Source organism: Marmota marmota, unplaced genomic scaffold, assembly GCF_001458135.2.
Source record: "Marmota marmota marmota unplaced genomic scaffold, marMar, whole genome shotgun sequence".
NCBI lineage: Eukaryota > Metazoa > Chordata > Mammalia > Rodentia > Sciuridae > Marmota > Marmota marmota.
This window is the reverse complement of record NW_026000174.1, coordinates 3462317-3482690: the sequence shown is the minus strand read 5'-3', so window position 1 is coordinate 3482690 and position 20374 is coordinate 3462317. Positions and strand designations below refer to the sequence as shown.

Genomic DNA, 20374 nt, shown 5'->3' with positions numbered 1-20374 from the left:
TGCCTTGGGCATAAGAGATGAAGTCATTATTGGCTGAAATCACTGTTAAACACCACCAGTTCTCTCAGTGACATCAATAGTAAAGAGCTTGGAAAATACCTAAGGAGTTGGCATTCCCCAGAATTGAAGGCCCAGGAGGGGAGCAATTTGTTGCAAGGCAATGGAAATGTACCCAAGATTACTGTCACTAAATTTGTGGGCTATATGTGCCTGCAGCCTCACTTCCTTTCCTTACCTCTAAATCAAGCACGATTTTTATACAGTTAGTTCCAGGAAAGGAAAAGACTGAATTTGTTTGTGCACACGCACGTGTGTGTATGTATGTATGTGTGTGTGTGTGTATACACGACGTTACTGGGAACAGAATCCATAACCTCCCACATACTAGGCAAGCACTGTATCACTGAATTACATGTCCCCCACTGCGCTCCATCCTTTTTATTTTTTACTTTGAAACAGGTCTTGCTACATTGTTGAATCTGGTCTTAAATTTAGAATTCTCCTGCCTCAGCCTTCAGAGTAAATGGGATTACAGAGTAAATGGGATTACTGGTCTCAAATTTAGAATCCTCCTGCCTTAGCCTTCAGAGTAAATGGGATTACAGTCCCACTATCTCTGGGACTAGCTAAGGCTGAACTCTTAAGGAAGACATTCTTCCTTTCATCACCTTTCTAATTGTTTCAGAAAGGAATTATAACAGATGAAATAGACAAATATCAAATACAGCCTGATTGCATGGAGGAAAGTGGGGGAAAGAGATAAGAGGGGAATGGCAGGGAACAGAGGAGGAACTTAACAAAAGAACTAGAATTTGGACAAAAAGACACATTACAGGAGTCCTCTGTTGCTGTAATAGGAAGACACAAACTTGAGCTAAGTTATCTAGCAGGAAATGTGGAAAAAAATTAAAAACTGGTCATGGATAGAATTAGTGTTCATACATTTAAAATAGCCATAACTAAGAACTGAAAAACAATTTCTCTTGAGTGTCATTTTAAGAAGTGAGTAATAAGAGGAACAACATCCTTATGGCAAATACTATACTCAGTTTCTCAGTGTTCTGTATGATTTACCTTGGTAAATAGTGATGTAGTGAGATGATCTGAGCCAAGTGCTAGTAGTTAGGGTTTTCATGGAACATACATTGTCCTTCTTTCCCCTTCTTGCTCCCCAAGCCCAGAAGATAAGTAGAACCTCTACATTCTTTTTCCTCTGCTCATTGGAAATCTGGTTCCTGCACTTTCAGGTCCTAGCCTCAACTGCCCAGACTGTACATCATATTGATCCTCCTTCCTGGAGGTGAATCCAGTCTCTTTCCTACTGAATTCTAGCCACCTCTGCATTTCATGTCTACTATGCCTCCTCATTCTGTATGTACATATCTTATCATTTATAGTAAACCGGGAAATCACTCAAGAGAAACTTGACCATCTTTATGTCTTGCACAGTCCCTAGGACATGACTGGTGAAGGCGGCAGCAGACATATGGCCAGGGTTTTTTTGTTTTGTTTTTGTTTTTTTTTTTAATCTGTGTTTTGTTTTTGTTTTTGTTTTTGCCAAAAATGAAGCAGATTATTTAGGTGCTAAACAAAATGTCTTTGTTCATGCTATTTGGTGGGGTGGGGGGAAAGGAAGAAACAAAGCAGTCAGAACACATGGACAGACACCACAATGCCAGAAACACACAGTATTCATGGGGTTACCTTGTGGTTAGGATTGGGGGGGGGGAATGGGATGGGGGTAGGAAACTTGGTTAGTTACAGGTCACAGTCAGTTTAGATGAAAAAATTAAACCTAGAGTCTTTTGCCTCAGACTCTATCCAAAAACACAGCTACTTCCTAGTAACTTTGCTTCCCTCAAGGAATACTACAATGTTTTGTTTGCCTGTCCTTTATTAAGCAATGATCATTGCAGTAACCATCTTATTCTCAATTGATTCTTGCAACATTTATGTGGCATGTGTCATTCTCCCCACTTGTTAGAAAACTCTGGCTTGAAGAGGTTACATAACCTACTTAAAGTCACAAAATTAGTTTGTGCAAGAGCTGGGGATTTGAGTTCAGGTGTCTGATTCCAGAGGCAAAAATAGCAGTGGTAGGCTTTTCTAGCTCTGATTTCCTGCATTATTACAGCAGTGGTTTGTGGCAAAAAAGACTGAAGTCAAGTGCCAGGGGTGCTTTCTTCCAGTGATTCACACATCTGTTCTTCTTTGTCACCTGTACTGGCAACTCCCTTATTTTTGTCAACTGTATTCACTTCATATGTGGTCTCTGAAAGCTCCACTCCCCTAATCTATTCAGTATACCACCACTAAGCTGGAATGGTCCAAAACACAACCTAGAGTCCTGGCTTCTGCTCACTACCTTACCCTGGATCCCCAAAGCCTGTGAAATAAAGTTGGAACTACTCAGCAAGGCACTAGAGAAAAACCATCATCTATCCCCAATATACATTCCCACTCCTCCTCTCTGTTGACCATTCATATTTTTAAAAAAAGTCCACTTACATCTTATCCTAGAACCTCACCTGACTTCTATTTCCATTCAATCAGTCCCCCTCTGCCAAAAACAATCCCTGTCATCTTCAAATCCAGTCTCAGTCTCACTGCCTGGATCATCCCAGCTGATTATGAGTCTCCTTTATCCCAGTTATTACAGCATATTTTATTGGTATTTCATATTAGAAACATGTTCCATGCCTGATGCTATTTGTTTTCATGTGGTCAGATCTTTATATATGAATGCATGATTTTTCCTAAGAGAATGCAGTTTCTTTATAGATAAATACTATGTCTTTCTTAGAATTCCTCCCAGAGGGTGGTAGACTGTGTCTAGAATATAAAAGACACCCAATATACTCCATATGATAAGATTTTTAAACTGTGAACAAACTTAATTCTATACCCATGCTCTGTAACTTTCTCCTTTCAGGCATTATTCAAAAAGGGCTTGCAATAAGTAGTACTTAGACAAAATTAGTTTTACTTCATTAAGAAGATTATTAAAATATTAGATGATGATAATATTTATAGAACCAGAAATCAATTCTGCAAGTTTTTTTTTTCTTCCACATGTTTTTGTCTTGATCTTTCCCTTTGGATGGTAAGTTCCCTGGGGGCTCATGCTGTGTCTCATCCCCAGCACCCAGCACTGTGTTCACACTCAATGAAGCTTGAACGAATAAACAAATCAAGAAATGATGAGTAAGGCTCAGGGATGAGTGAGGGAAGCAAATTAGAAAATATGTTATGCTATGCCCTTTCGGTCAGTATTATTTTTTGGTAAAATATTATTTGTGGACACACATAGTCTTCTAGTGCTACCACAGTTTATGCTACAGAATTATTGAGCACAATTATTCCCATCAGTGTATAAGGCATTTAAAACATTTTTAATTGATGCATTATCATCATACCTAATAATAGGAATCCTTATGCCATATTTGTACATGCACATAATATAATTTGACCAATCTTTTTTTCCCAGTATCTTTCTTTTGAAACTTCTCCCTCTTCCTGATCCATTTATATATGAGGCATTTTGATTTCTCAGTGAAATTATTTCTACCACAATTTGAGTAAATACAAGATCCGTTAGGATTAAATATTCTCTAAAGAGCTTGATATATGTGATTCTATAGGCCTGACCTCCTAGAAATGCAATCTTCATATTATTATATTTGCTATCAGTACTAAAGAAAACTATCAGATGCATTGTCCTGTAGATTGGCTCAATCTCTACCCTACCACTGAGAGTAGGCTAGGTACCTTATACTGATATTATTACTGAGAGTAAGGCAAGGAGCTTCTCCTGCTGGAAGAGAGAAATGGACATATACAAACAAAAACCTTCCAGGAAAAAGCATTAGTGGGGACAACTACATCATTTCAGAGCTAAAGATGTGATTTTAATTGATTGGTTCCCATTCAACAAAGCTGAAGAGAGAGATTGGGCAGAAGCATCACACCAGCACAGGCAATGAAGCTCAGACCAGCACTTTGGTTCAATACAGTGACTTACAAAATTTTGTTTTAATTTGACAAAAACAGTGTTAGATGCAGATGCGTAGTTTTGCTTATAAGAAAACTCCTCATTTTATCATTATTTCATAGATAAGTGCTCAGAAGTAAACCTAACAACTCCATGGAATGAAAATAGTGAAGTATTTATTCTGAACTCACTTTGGAAACATTGTCTGGAGATGCTTTTGACTAACATATATTCTGAACCTCTGCAGCAGCCAAGACCCCGCCCCCCAACCTCTATGCCTTCTAGTTCTCCATCTTGAATGCTTTTCTTTCAGAGTCCTACAAATTTGAGAAGACTTTCAAATCCTCCATCTTCTTATAATCATCAGTGCTCATGGTGATACTTCTGAAGTGAGAGATTCTTAGTAAAGCAAAGCCATGCAATCCAGATGCTTTAATTCTGTTCTTACTTCATAATTTTGTTTCCTTTCCCTTCTCTTTTCTCTGCTTCCTCTATGGGATCCAAACCACTTCATTTGGTCATTCCTTTATTCACTCATTTGTTTCTTCATGACCCCTCACTCACCATTTAATCATTATCACCATTAACTCATTATCTCATCAAATATTCATTAATTTACTCACTTACCCAAGTCTCTCCCTATCCTTCATTCAACTCATTTTACAAAATATGTATTGGGCACTATTCAAAGTGCTAGGATTAGGGTGGTGAACAAAACAAGTAAAATACACAGGGAATGAAAAGTCGTTTTCCTAATGGACCTGAGAGAGGGAACAACACCCACACATGAAAATCAACATAATTTCATGCAGTGCTAAGTACAATGAAGTCCAATAAGAGAGAGTAAGGGCATTCTTTTGTTTTTTACTGAGAACCTACCATGTGCCAGACACACACGAAGTTAGATGATTAGGACACAGTAGTGAGAAGAATTCAGGCCTTCAACTCGGAGAGAGCAAAGCAGTGATACTCAGTCCTGGGAATTTGGAGTTTTAAAAATTCCCTGGATAATTCTGGAATACAGACCACAGTTCAGAACCTCTCATCTAATAACCCAAATATCCTATAGCAATTCTTATATATTTCTGTGTGCCTATAAATTCTTCAAATTCCTTCTAATCTCACCTCTACAACTCTGTCATGTTTCCTTCTTTCTCCATTTCCTCAATTATGTTCTCCCTATCTCTCACCTACACTTCTGCTATAATGTCCTATTTTAACTGTAAGACACCAACCTACACAGTTGCCAAAAGGATGGCGATAAAAAGTAAACTTGATTAAAAAAAGTCACTTGGTGACTCCTGTGACTTAAAGGAAAAGCCCAGCCTTTTGGCCTGTGTACAAGACTCTTTGCCATCTGATACCAGTTTCTTTCTACACATGTGTCCAACACATACACACTTACACACACACACACACACACACACACACACACACAGAGAGAGAGAGAGAGAGAGAGAATGCCATGCCAGAACACTTCCAGGTCTCCAGCATGCCAGTCCTTACCGGACCCCCATGCCGGTACCATCCTCTCCCTGTGTCTACCATAGCCTTTTTCATCATTCAAGAATCACCTCAAATACAACCACCTCCAGAAGTTCCCAGACAATCCCTCCCCTACACTGGACACAGCACTGCTATTTGTTCTTTTATGGCCTTTATTTTATTTTTGGTACCAGGGATTGAACTCAAAGGCACTTGACCACTGAGCCACATCCCCAGCCCTGTTTTGTATTTTATTTAGAGACAGGGTCTCATTGAATTGCTTAGCACCTCGCTGTTGCTGAGGTTGGCTGTAAACTCGCAATCCTCCTGTCTCAGCCTCTGGAGCTGCCGGGATTACAGGTATATGCCACCGCACCCAGCTCTTTCATGGCTTTTTAAATACTGTTGTCAATTATACTTACAGGTATATGCCACCGCACCCAGCTCTTTCATGGCTTTTTAAATACTGTTGTCAATTATACGTGTCAGCCTCTCCTCCAAACAATGGACTCCTCGAAGACAGGGATGAGACCTTAGTCACCTTTGAACTCTTCATTACCATGAGGTATACAATTAAATACTCAATAATGTTGACTAACCAAATAAATGACTGAATTAAAAATGAACTAGTAACCCAAAGAATGATTTATTCCATTGAATGCAAGCAAGGTACAAATCTGTGCTTTCAATCAGTTGCCCATAAGAGTATTTAAATACTTTATTTCCAATAAATATCCTAAAAGCAAAATTAAGCAACATATGGATTAACGCTTCTATTTTCACCATTCATACATATTACCTTTCTTTTTCCTACTTTTCTCCACATCTCTCTTATACTTTTTCTGGCCTCTTTTTTCAGTGGCTCAGGTTGGCCAACTGTACATCCCTGGCTACTATATATATATATATATCAGGAAGTGAAATTAGGAATGTTTAACCACTAAGCTGCATCCTCAGCCACCACCCCACCTTTTAAATTTTATTTAGAGACAGCATTTTATAAATTCCTTAGGGCCTCACTAAGTTGCTGAGGCTGGCTTGAACTTGCAATCCTCCTGCCTCAGCCTCCAAGCCACTGGGATTACAGGTATGTGCCACCGTACCCAGCTCTCTGGATACTTTTGCTACCACAAAAAACAGTCACTAACCTCTGACTGATGATATCTGTTACTAGGGCTGCTTTCTTAGTGCACTGTCAGGGCACTGAGATGCCCAATACCCCTAACATAACTCTTTTTCCACCTATGAACTTGCCTCTTTTGGTTGAAGATTCTGTTCTTTATCCGGATGCTTAAGATAATTCTTAAATCTTTTAGAAACCATAAGAACCAAGAATTTTTCTAATAGAAAAGTCTGCATAATATGGGAGCCAGGCACCTGGAAGATATCCAATCTCCACCTTGCTGTAATGTCCTCATCTATGCTAAATGCCAGATGATAGGACTTGAGCTGCATGTTAGGACAGCATAAACAAGTCTATACTCATGTTTCAGTAAGGTAACCACTAAAAAAAGGAAAGAAGTTTAAAATTTCCAGCTATACAGGCTCAAGTTATTTTTAAAAGGCAAATATTGTTTAGGGTAGAATTCATGTTAGATCCTTTCAAGGAGAAAGGAAACCACCATCAAGCAACTAAGGTGTGTGGGATAGAGAAGGGTAGAAGAGGAGAGAAGCCAGAAGGAGGAAAGAACTGGAAAGCTTGGAGCATACTTGGGTAACTATCATTTTTTCAGAGGTCTGAGCTGGCCTGTTTGTAGCTACAGAGCCAAGACAATATAAGCTAGCCAAGGGGCCAGTCCTTAAAGAGATAGTCTTAAAGGGAGGTGAGGTGAGGAGAGAGGAGGAGAGGGGAAGGGAGGTAAGGAGAGGGAAGGAGAGGAGACGGGAGGGAAGGAGAGGGGAGGTGGTCAGTATATCTCCAGGGTCCATCAGTCTAAAGAAGTACCAGTTATAGAGATCTAAGGCCCTGGTCAGTAGAGGCTCCTAGACTCTCCATACCCAGAGCACCCAAACTTGTTTCACAGAACTTGTAACCTCAAGTGACAAAGAAGGGGCTTCTTGTCCCAGAATAGACCTGCCTCTAGAGTCAGGACACATTATACAAGCAGGGTCCTGACTCATGTGGGAAGAGCTGCTTGTATCTTTATTCTGTACTCCCCACCTTGACTCAGCCAAGTCCTGTGGCTTATTGTGCACATGTTCGACAATTATTTGGGAAGGGTGACACAAGGTACTATAAATATGTGGTTCATGGACCAGTGTCAATCCATGAACTTATCACTGATTCACAATGAAAAAGTACAGAAATGGAGAGTGTATGTTGGGAATCATTTATAGTTATTTTCTGAGATATTCCACCACATGATCAGTGGTTCATTGCTTTCTACATTTCAGTTTTATAATTTATGAAAGGTGACAATCTATAATGATTAGAAATAAAAATTTTTAAACAGGTCCTTCACTAGTTTATGAAGTGCTGATCCAACTGATACTGCCTTGCTGAAAGTCAATAACCAGGATTTGAACTGTGAGTGTTTGCTGCTCTAAAGGGAACCTTATTCTCTGCTCATAAACCTCTGCTTCCTTGTGCTACAGGTGCAAACAAAAGGGAGTTCAGAAAGAATGTGGTAGCTGCTGAGGCTTGACTACATGCTGGGTACCCATAATGTTATAACTCTTCATGGAGAGGACCCCACAGAATTGTGTCCATGAAAGAAAGAAGGACCATGGCACCAAGCCTATTGGAAAAACTCCTTCAGAGCTGGCAATATTCAGCCACTGTGGCCTCACACTTCCTAACTCCTGGCTAAGAAAATATTAACAGGTATTGAGTCATTCCATTGAAACTCACTTAGTCTGAAAGTACAAATACACTTACCACACCCAATTCACAAAGGTTAAAGTATAAGAAACACCGCAGGAATTTAATACCAAGTAAAGCAGTCATTTCTGACCTGGAAAGGAGGAAGTAAAAAGTAGCTCCTCCCACAATTCTAAGTGATTAGCACCATGCCACATCTTATAGGGTTGCTCTTTAATGAGCAAAACATGCTGGATACACCTAACACTTTTACACTTGCCTTCTTGACCATGCTTATCCGTGTAATAACATCATTATAATGCCACCTGGAAATTGTCAACCTTCTTTCTTCCTGGGAAATCCTAAGTGATTCCCACACTTTATTTCATTGAATCTCACAATATCCTGGTCAGGCAGGTAACTCTGTTCTGATTTACAAATAATACCCAAAAGACTCGAAAGCAGTCACACAAGGAATGCAGAAAATAATGCAGATGCAAATCATGGAAGTTATTATCCTCAAAGCAAGAAAGACTGAGGGAATGCCCACCAGTCCCATGGAGTCAAGAGAAAAATGAGGTGGGCTCCTCTGTCCCTCAAGCCCTTTGATATGGAAGAGTTCTTGTAAGGAGAATTGGAAGACTGACAAAATAAAACTGTGCAATGAGCTAAGTGAATCCCTGATGTCCCCAAATCTTCTTTCCTCTTCAGTGGTACTTGATCCTTCTTCCCTCAGCTAGTCGATGCTTAGGTGCTCCTCTGCCCCTGTTGTACCTGGCTCTTAAGAGTCACACTCAGCTCCTTGGTGGAGAGTCTAGATGACTGTGTTCTTTCTCCTCAGGTTTCTAATACTTCAGGTCTCATCTTTCTTTATGAAAGTAAGGCCTTCATCCATTAGAGGGATTGCAAGCACTTGGTAGATGGTGAGACACGAAGGGGGCAAGAATAGAATGCTCCTCACACCCTTTCTTGTGTTTCCTGAAATATCTGTTTATATTTGATAGCCCATGCTTCCATTTATTGAGTATTCCTATGTGCTATAGACTGAATTAAGATTCTACATTTGCCAGCTAATTAACTTGCCAATAATCATATTAGCATGCTGTTATTATTCCATTTTACAGCTGTAGAAATAAAAGTCCAGGAATTTGAATCAGTACTACTGCAAGGTCATGGTATCAATTAGCAATTACTACTGAGATGTTTTACCTTCTAGCCAATCTCACATAAAAGAGAACAATACAAATCATCCTGGGGAGATACAGGGGAGCCCACCATTCATGGGAAACCATTGGAAAATGGGTTAATAATAGGTACTTTAATAGAGTCAGTATCCATTATCCAACTTTCCTCATCTTTGACTCTGAAATGTGTAGAGGTACCTATTCTGCACACCCTTCCCCTCACCTATTATCTATTTGGGAATATCTCTGTCCCCAGGCCCTTTAGTCTTGCACTCTAGCTCAGAGGCTGTCCCACCAGCAAATTAATCAACTTCATCCCAACTGTAGGCTCTGAATTGAACTGTCTTGACTGAAGATCTAAAGATGATATGCAACTGCCCCTTCCACCAAAGGGTATCCACTGTACTCTAAAGGGACAGATATTAATGGGAAAATTCTGAAACACCTAAAAGCAAATCATCATGGCTCAAAAAGCTGTGGCAACATAGCCTCACAATTGGCTACTACCTCTTAGGAAGGATGTCAGATGAACATTTTAATTGACCAGATTAAAACATGTATGGAAAACAACAAAAAAATCACAACTGAAAAATTGAGGTATTCTACACACTAGTTCTCACCATTGCCTTTTGGGTATATATTATTCCTATTTATATTCCTATTTATATACCCAAAAGGCAGCGGACTCAGAGGTTATTGACCATGACATCCCATCGTCACATCATTTATAAATGGTAGGCTTAAGTTCTGCATTCATGTCCGTCTGGTTCTTGTGCTTGAGCTTGTTCCATTCTACCATAGGTTAGACTCTCATAATTTCTTGCTCTCCTGAAATGACTTATTCCCCTGTATTCATTTTGGAATATTTTGTCCTATTCTGAAGAGAAATTTTAGTACAAATGAAAAACAGCTATTGCTGGTGCTGAAAGAAATCACCATTTAGCATTTTAATTTTAAGATTCAGCAATTTAGGCTTTGTCTCCAAGAGGATCCAGAATTCTCTCAACACTACCCACTTCCACATGTCCATGACACCAGCCCAGCATTTATATTCATAGCCCACATTTTTCCCATACAACATACCAAGCCATGAAACCCCCTTCAAGCAGCAGCTCTCCTAACAAGCTCTGCCTCACCTTGGGCTTGGTGGTGCTGCATCTTCTTTTGGCTCTTCTACAGCACCAGCTAGCTCTGGGGGAAGGAAAGCATCTTTGTTGACATTATTCACCCAGCTTTCCTTTGCTTCAGTTGCTCTGTCCTTACTCTGCTCCGCTGAAATAGGAAACAATAAAGGCAGGAAGGTTTATCTCTCACCTCCACAATCTACAATTCTCTTATAGGCTCCTATCATTAAGGACTTAAATCTGAATCTCAGGCCTTCTGAGTGCCAAGCCAATCACTGAGTCTTAGGATCAGAAATACATCTTTGAAAGAAGTCAGTAGGTTCCCTTGACATCAGCTCCTCTGCCCAAGCACAGTCTCCTAAGAACATGGGAGTACATTTAAATGTGCAGGTAACTCCAGGAGCTGTTAGAGCAAAATTCTAACTGCCTCTAGGTTAATCTGATCTTAATCAGTCAGGATTGAATGTACATAGCCAGGCATGAGGTACTTATTGGATTGAAGCACCATCCTTACTGTGAATTTACTGAACATCTACAATATATCCAACATGATGTTTGGCTGTGGGATCTGAAATCCCAGCTCTGCCATTTGGCAACAACATGATCTTGGGTAAAGGGATTTAACTTCTCTGAGCCCCATCCACAGTATTGGGGAAATAATGCCTTAGAAGACTGCTGCTATGTTAGAAATAATATTAGACACTCAGAGGTAATAGCTATTTTCCTTCTTGCATACAGGTGAGACTTGGACAGGGGTTTATGCTGACTAACCCAGAGTTAGAGAGAAGGTACCCAGTAATTATTTAACTAACTCAAAATAATCCTAAATAAGCTCTCAAAATATTACATTTATAGATCCTTAAATAAATAATGCACGTTGGTGAGCAAAGGAATGCTCAATATCAAGATCATTGAATAAGGAGGCTGATTTCTTCCTGTCTAAACCTTTTACCTTACTCAGAAGGCTCTGAATTTTCAGAGGTATAAGTCAATGAAGAGGTGGTAGATCTCTTATAAACCCCAAGTATCTACGCTACTACAATTCAACATGGTGCCTAAAGGGCTTCCTGTGTTCCTCTACACAACACTAAGTTACTTGGCCCTGCCCTAGTCCATCTGAATCCAGGGAAGAGGACGTTGAGGGCCACACACTATGGAAAGAATAATTCCAAATGTTTTCCCAAGGCAGATTTCAGCAATGATTCCGCCACCATCCCCCTCTCCCTTCCCGAAAAAAATGCTAGCTATAAGCACATCAGCCAATTCAACTCACTTGCCACTTGGAGCCTCTTCTTTCTCATGGATGCTCTGATAATATCAGCACCATGGATTTTATCTCTGTGCCTTTTTGCCTTGGCTTCATAAAACCATTGGCCACTCATATTCTTCAGCTGCTGGTCATCCTTAATTTTTTCAGGCAAATGCCTACAAAAGGAAAAGAGATTTACTTCACTAAGAACCCACAGTAAATAAATGAGTTCATTGTGACACTGCATAAAGAAATTTGTAAACATACAGGAAAAATGAGCTCACAACATTTTATGCCATAAATCTCCCAGATTACCAGCAAATATTCCCTTTAACTGGAAAGTCAGAAATTTCAAGGCCAACACTTTTTTTTTTAAAAACCTAAAGGCTTCACCATGATCCTCAGATGATGTATGATATTTCTCAAGAGTAGATTCATGTCTTGGTTGCAGTCCTTTGTGTCCACTCTTCAAATGCAAATAACCCAGGGAGGGATGATATGAGCTTCCTTTATGTATTGATTTCCTTATCTGTAAAAGGGGTTGCTCTGAGGATTAAGCTAATACATGTAAATAGCCCTCTGTACATGACAGCATGTAAGAAACTCTCAAGAAAACTGGTAGTGAAGCCAGGGGTGGTGGCACATGCCTGTAATCCTAGCACCTTGGGAGTCTGAGGCAAGAAGATCTCAAGTTTGAGGCTAGCCTCCATAATTTAGCAAGACGCTGTCTCAAAATAAAAAATAAAAAGGGCTGGGGATGTAGACCAGTGGTTGAAGGCCCCTGGGTTTAATTTCTAGTACTGAAAAGGAAAAAAAAAAAAAAAAAAACTAGTGGGATAGTTTCCAGCCCATCAGTCCTGTCATTTTGATGAAGTGAGTTTATCAGACTTTCCTAGAAGTCTGTGAAGAATACGGTATGGCATCCCTGTGCTTAATATTAGGGAAATACACAAAACTAGTGGGATAGAATCAGGTAGACCAAATATGGTAACAGGGATGGGCAAGCAAATACCATTTGTGGAGATACTCCTTTTAAGGATTCCCCAATCATTCACGTTCACTGAAAAGCTAAGGCCTAAAACTAACAAAAACAAATGATACCATCCTAAAACTTCTCTAAATCGTACTGACTAGAAAAGCATTGTTCTAGTTAAACGGTCTTTTAACCTCTGCTTCTATTTCAATAAAATAATCATTATAAATCTGAGTCTATCTCAATAAAAAAAAGGATCCCAAATCTCTTTTCTTACCCCAGAGATATACTTAGAATAAAGTATCCAAAAAGCCTTAAGGAAACTGAACTCCTGGAAAATGACATGCTACACAAGTCTCAGAGGGTTTTATGATTGTCGTTCAAGCTCATATGTACCCTTCCTAAAGCAGCAAATCTGTTTTAGCCAGAGAATGCAATGGAGCAAGGTAGCATCAAGGCTTGGTGTAATTTGTGTATACACGGGCATAGCTGGAAGTAGGGAAAACAGGGGTGGGGAGACAATCACCCTAGATCTAGCAATGAGTCTTCTCTCTAAAGGGCTTCCTGTGTTATTTAACTAACTCAAAAGAATTCTAAATAAGCTCTCAAAATATTACCTGTATAGACCCTTAAATAAATAATGTCCTTTGGTGAGCAAAAGATTACTAGATATCAAGATCTATATCGGAAAATGAATGCCTGGAGATATCTATTTACCCACTCTCTGCTGGCATTTCCACTCCTCTCCCAATCACTTAGGAGGAAGTGACCCTACTCCAAACATGTTCAATCACAATTCTTGGCCACACATTGTCATGACAGTGTATCTCTAAGTCAAAATGGTGACAGCACACCATCACTTCAGAGACATTATCCTTCTAATTATGGTTTCTGATAGTTTCTCCTTGCCTCAGGTTTTGAGCAGAGCAGATGACCCCTCTCAGGCTGCTTGTGCAGCTTTTTCTTTCTCCTCTCAACAGGACCAAGCCCAAGTTCAACTCCAGAGGAGAAAAGTCCTCCCGCCTCTCCTTGGCCAGAGTGAGCTCCTGAATTGAATACAGGGCCTGTATTCAATCAATACATTTTTGCTAAGTGTCTAGAAAAGAGTGGATATTTATTCTGTGCTTGCACACTAAAGGAATGTCCTGTGAGGCCCCAGACCACCTGGCTTCAGTTACCTTTTTGGATTCATTTTCCAGCACTTACTCCCATACAACATTTGCCAACACACTCAACTGCTTTTGTCCTCCAAACAGTTCTTTTGAGACCTCTGTAGATGCTAGAGGAATGGAGGATGATATGGCAGAAAGATATGGGCTTTGAAGGTTATCAAAACTAGGTCCAAATTCCAGTTCTGATTCTTCCTAGATGGGACATGGGAAGGCTATGGAGCCTTTATTAACTTTCAGTCTTCTTACTTGTGAAGATAGGGACCATAGGATCTACCAGGCAGGAATTCTGAGATAACTCATCACACTGTTTGCCTGAAAGTGCTTTAGAGTGGAAAGAGGCCAAGGACTCTGAAGGCTCTCAGGACATCTCCCCCCCTGCTTCTCTGTTCAGAATGTTGCTCCTCATCCTTAGACCCAGCTCCAGCACTGGGGCACCCTTTGCCTTGTCCCATGCTCCCATGGCCCCACCCCTACAGCACTCACCACACTGTGTCCCAGTGATCTATTTGCACATCTGTTTCACCCACTCATCTGTGGACATAGCAAACTCCTTAAGGACAAGGATCACATCTTAATCACCTTTGTAACCCAGCATAGTACAGAGCCTGGCACAGAACTTATACCCAATAATAGCTGTTTGTTGAGTGAAAAAAACCAGTGAGCAAATAAGTACCTAGCAGCCACCCTGCCTGAGTCAGGCTAGAGATAATGAAGAGCCTGTCACCGCCAAGGTTCCGTGAGCCATGCCCCACTGCAATGTAGGGTCTTCTGGTAAGACAGGACATCCTCAGAACAGGAAAAAAACACCACAAAATATGGTACCCATCATCATTCTTGCTAAAGGAGACCACAAAACCTTGTAGCATAACAACCCTCAGTTCTCTTCATTTATTTTTGTTTGACTGAAAGGTACTTTGTAGGAATCTTTGTGCAACTCTTGATCTGCTCTCACCTAAATGACTGCCAGTAAACCCTAGCCTGTGTACAACAAGCACAGGCTGTAAGAATCAGACCACTAGAAACAATGGCCCCTAAAAAGACTGGTACCATTTTGGTAATAAAGGGTTTCTGACCCCTTTGTTATAAAGTGGCAAAAGAATTCTTTAAAATTTAATAAGTGCCACTTGCATATTTCCTAACACTATCATGGCCACTATGTTTAATAATACCTTTTTTTCTTTTTCTTAAGTCATTTGTTATATTTTGTAGATGACCCCATGTGTGTGATACCAAAGACCAAGTTTTATAAAGATATGAACACGGAAAAGTTCCACTGTGATGCTATTAAATTTTTTTCTTCTAACCCACATTGATCGCCTATTTTTCCTGAACTGTAACTGCACCAAGCAAATTAGCATTGAATTTTCTAATTGTTGTACCATCTAGTTGAAATGAGCAAAGGGTATGTTTCTTGGGACTGACACTTTTTGTCCTTTACCATCCTCTACACAAATAGTGTTTAGTAGAGAGCTGAGCACAGCAAAGATCTCAGTAAATACCTGTGGGCTGGTGGGAAGAATGAAGACCCAAGAGCCTTTGGCCCAGAGAGGACACTGCCCTGATGAATGTCCCCATTGTTCTCTACCCATCCCCCTGTTCCTTTTGCTAACACGAAGTATCTGCTTTGTACTGAACCACATGCTTGGCAGTTAACATGCATCATAGCACTTAGTCCTTATAATTTCAACAAGATATATAAAGAATTTAGTCAATTACATAATCTGGTCAATTTGCCTCCTCTGTAATTACATAAGCTGGTCAATTTGCCTCCTAAACCCTGTCTGGTTATTTGTTCACTCATTTATCCATTCATTAATTTCCTTTCAGATGCCAGGCACATTCTTGGAATTGTGCATAAAAATTAAATCTACAACCCTAACTGCCAAGGTTGACCCTTTTGGGTGCACAGAGTGTGAGGACTTACAGAGGAAAGCTAGAAGAGCAGTAATGCTTCCTCTCTGCCTTCAGCATCTTCCCCACCACACCCCCTTTTCTCCTTGTGATCATAGGCACACACCCAGCTTCCAACTCTTCAACATGACTAGGCAAAGGCCCAACATTATGTGTGGGACCTGGTTGATGTTATCTAGTCTACTGTTGCCCGTGAGAATCAGTAGGCTGACCAGAAAGATGACTGGCCCATTCACCAGTCTTTTGTTGTTGTTTAATCCCCCAATATATTCTGGGCAAGCTGGTAAGAGTATAATTTGAAAGTACTCTTAGATGTTTATTTAGACTGTGAAATCTGAAAGAAACCTTATATAGTCACAGATGGTCTCACTTTCTAAATGAAATGATTCAGGCCCAAAGAAGTTAGGAGACTGGCTGAAGGTCACACAGAGCTGGGACCAGAAGCCCAACCTAACCTTCAGCTAGCACTCTTTCTACTACCCTGTCCTGCCTCAGAGAAGCAAACATGATTTTGGTTTCTAAGACAGCTGTCACACTTGACTTTTTCTTGGTAGAAAGAGTGGTAGAAACCTTTGATCGAGAATCTAGAAACCAACATAACTGAAAGCAAACTGTAAATGTTTCTAACAGTGAAAAATGACATGAAATGCATCTCTTAGAGTTGACGCAGCATCAATCCCCACAATCAGCTGAGGCGCAGCTCAGTGCACAGGCTTTGGAATTGGATCAGTGCTAATCCTGCAGGGCACTTATCCTCTTCACCCTATTTCCTCATCTGTTGAACGGATTCAGCTACACTGTTCTGAGGATGAAAGGAGAAAGTGTATGGGAAGCTCTGTGTGCAATGCAGTCCCTGGATAAATGGTTTCTTTCCTCTTTGCTTTCACAGAAAACATCGCCAGAGGTCCTGGAAGTCAGTTCTTCAATGACAACTGGCTTCATTTAAAAGGAACTTAAGGTCTGAGGGAGGCAGCTGAGAATCATAAGATGTGGTGGTGGTTGAGATGGTATCTACTGCAGAAACGCCCCTCACTGTAGATGTGGTTTGCCTATTAGGGGGTTGGGGACGTGGTGTTGCTGTGGTGTTCAGACAGGCATGTGCAGCAATTTCCTGCTGGCAGTGTGACGCAAAGCACAGGAAACACCACCTCTACAGTGTGTCATTTTCAAACCATAAAAGACTAAAATTACATATGTGTGTGTGTGGTAGTGTTCCCTTAGAAGGCGGGGACAAGGTAGACAGAGACAGAGGGCAGGGGTGGAGGAGAGAAAAACATCCATCCTGATGTCTGCTTCCTTGCAGGCTTGTGAAATGTCTCTGCCCAAGAATTAGAAATGAGGATAGCTTGGGCCCAGCACTTTTGGCTACAGGGAGAGAGCACAAAAGACAGTTGCAGTGGCAACAGTGGCCTAGAACTGTTATCCTGTCAACTGTACTCCCAGAGGCATCACAGAGGACATTCCCCTGGGTCCAAGTCCATATTCTACCACTAGGCAAGTTGAGGAGTTTAGGAAACAGGCATTTCCCCTGCATGATACTCAGTTTTCTCATCCATGAAATCAGGATGGGAGTTAACTCACAAATCATCTCCAAAGTGTCCTGAGTGAGCTTGGATGTGAACAATTCAAAGCACTGAATGTACTGAGAGTGGCAAATGCTAAACATCACATACAGCCCTACTAAAAAGGGTTGTGCAATGTCTGAGATTATGGGCAATAGTGCTGTGATCCATCAGTGAAGGCTTCATGGCTAAGGCCCAAAAAGAGTTAGCATTTGAAAGACCAGTCGAATTTTAGTGGCAGGTTTGCCTTTTTAATGATGGTTTGCTTAGGCTAATACTGTAATTATGTAATTGGTGTTTCCAAGACACAAACTGACTAGGAGAACTGGGGCATTACAAAATCATGTTAGAAAAAAAATTAGATTTTAAATTTGCAAGTGATAATCCATTAAATGAAAAAAGGCCACTAGATGGTAAATTCCTTGAGGCTGAGATCATGTTTTCAATCATCCTGGAATTCCCTTCACATCACTCACTGTTCAGGGTTGTTTCTTGCACTTAAAAGGTACTCAATTAAATCTTACTGCAATAAATAATAGCATTTTAGGAATCATTTCTCGTTAAGAAATCAGACTATTAACCAGAATCTTCTGTCCTTTTGTAGAGGCACAGGAGGAGTGGCAAATAAGAGAACTGAAATGTATCCATTACCTGTCACATGTCAAAAAATTAAGAATTATTTTACTTAGTCCTGACTTTATCATTTAAATTTGGCTTTATGGTCATTCTCAGTCTCTGAGTTGAGCTCAGAGAGGTTAAATAACTTGCCTAATGGAGTTGATTAGTGGTGGAGAGGGGATTTGACTCCAAGGTTCGTGAAAGGAAGTTCTTGCCCTGTATTATGATTTAATTTTTAATGTTTCTTCCTGGAAGAAAAATAGCATAAGGCAGAGAGAAAAACACTGGACCAGGAATTTTTATTATCATAGGTTTAGCACTGACTAGTGTGACCCCAGGCAAATCATTTCCCCTCTCTGGGCTTACCCCCTTGTCTATAAAATTATTGATATGAACCAAAAAGTCTTCTTTCCAGAGCTGTCAAACTGTAACTCTAATGGAAGAGGCAAAGGCAAACAGCTTAGGGGTGGTGAAGGAGCCCATGGTGTATCATTTTCAGAGACCCAGTTCTGGTCCAGAAACAGAACAGCTTCAGAACCATTCCCACAAGACCCTTACATTCTAAACCAAAAAGGGACATAGCAAGATTCTTCTTGTATGGAATAGGTCATGATCTGGGTTCTTGCAGTGTCCCCAGGCTGTGACTTTGTACCCATCTGATCTCCGTTAGTGCATACTGTCATTCCTTCACAGCCCTAGAATCTTGGACCTGTCAAGTCCATAGAGGTGCTTGGTGCCTGCCTAGGAAGAAAGTCCCCCACAAAAGTGGTAGATGGACATTACCCTAAGAACATGTACGAAGACACGAATGGTGTGACTCTACTTTGTGTACAACCAGAGACATGAAAAATTGCGCTCTATATGTGTACTATGAATTGAAATGCATTCTGCTGTCATATATTATATATTAGAATAAAAAAAGTGATAGATGGAGCTTGGCTAGATTTTGTCAGCCAAGCCTTTTACCTATCATTTATTTGCAAAAGCAAAACATAAGGGCGGCACCTTCAGCAGCTGCTAGGACACCCTCAGAAATAGAAGACCAAAGGACAGTCTGCAAAATCAACACTGCCAAGAGATTTGCAACATTTTTGTGATGGCTAAAGACTGGCTGGTACTTTATTCCTAAATGGGTGTAAAAGTCCCTGACGTGGAAATCTCAGGGTTTCTATGAGCAACTTAAGAGAACCATGTTCCTGAAAAGGCTTTATAAATTGTGAATGGATAAAGCAATAATGCTATCAAGAGGCTGTGGTGAAGGATTAGCATCAATTCTGTGCCCCAGGGAAACACTGCTCAATACCTGCTGGGAACAGGAGTAGTGCAAGTGGCTTGAGGGAAAGCGCATGATCCCAGTTTCATGATTACCATTCAGTGTCTTGCCTCACACCACAACACCACCTTCTGGATTCCAGGTGCCAGGATGACCTGTCTGACAAGGAGGCATTAATGGATGAAGACTTCCCTCTCATTCTGACACATGTGAGCTTGAGCAAGTCATCTGACCGATCTCAACGTCAATTTCCTCATACATCAGATGGGATAATTATATCCCACACAACAATGTGTGCATAAGCCCTTTGTAACTCATTAAACAATGTCTATGCACGAATTATCACTAGCTACCATCATAGAGTCTGCAGTGCTTGAAGGAAATTTCAGCATGTTCTTTTATAATATATCCATAATGTCAAAATATGGAAAACAGTGCAAATAAATCCATTGTTCATGGTCCTTGTATTCCAGAAAGTAAGAACATGGCTTATACCCCTTTTGGTTAACTCCTGTGACAGGGACCATAAAATTAGTACAATTAACATTCAAGAGGCCTTTCACTGCCTTCAAAGCCTAAGATTACACAAATAATAAATGGGGTCTGGACTATACCCAGTTATTCAACAGTCTGTTCTAGTGCTCTTTGTATTACAAAGGTGAGTGAAAGTGGTAGGAATGTTGACGTGGAACATTCGGGTTCCACCCAACAAGGGTAGTGTGTCAGAGTTGCCATTCCTCTTTATGGGACTCAAGCCTAATGAAAATTTGACTTGCTCAGAGAGTATTTTTAATTTTGCTATTAAAACTGATACCAACATTTCTGAAAGTATACTGACATTTGAGCTACTTCTCAAATGTCTTTTATTTTAAAAATTTTATAAAATTTTTAAAATTCTAAATTAGTTCATGAGTCAGTTAGAAAAACATGGATTCAGTTTTCAAAATTAGATATAAAAACACACACATATGGATGTAGTTATATATGTTTGTACCTATTTCATTTTTAACTTGGTGCTTAAGAAGTTAAAGG

General features: G+C 40.3%; 1 protein-coding gene across 11 annotated transcripts in view; it reads right to left on the bottom strand.

Annotated features, from left to right (window-relative positions):
• Window positions 1–20374, bottom strand: part of Sytl2 (synaptotagmin like 2) — a 102434-nt gene that overhangs the window by 39504 nt on the left and 42556 nt on the right. For all 11 annotated transcript variants that reach the window (XM_048787960.1, XM_048787965.1, XM_048787963.1 and 8 more), the window contains 2 exons: window positions 11858–12009; window positions 10597–10732 (listed from right to left, as the gene is read on the bottom strand). In XM_048787960.1, the coding sequence (XP_048643917.1) occupies window positions 10597–10732; window positions 11858–12009 (288 nt within the window). The remainder of the gene's footprint in view (window positions 1–10596; window positions 10733–11857; window positions 12010–20374) is intronic.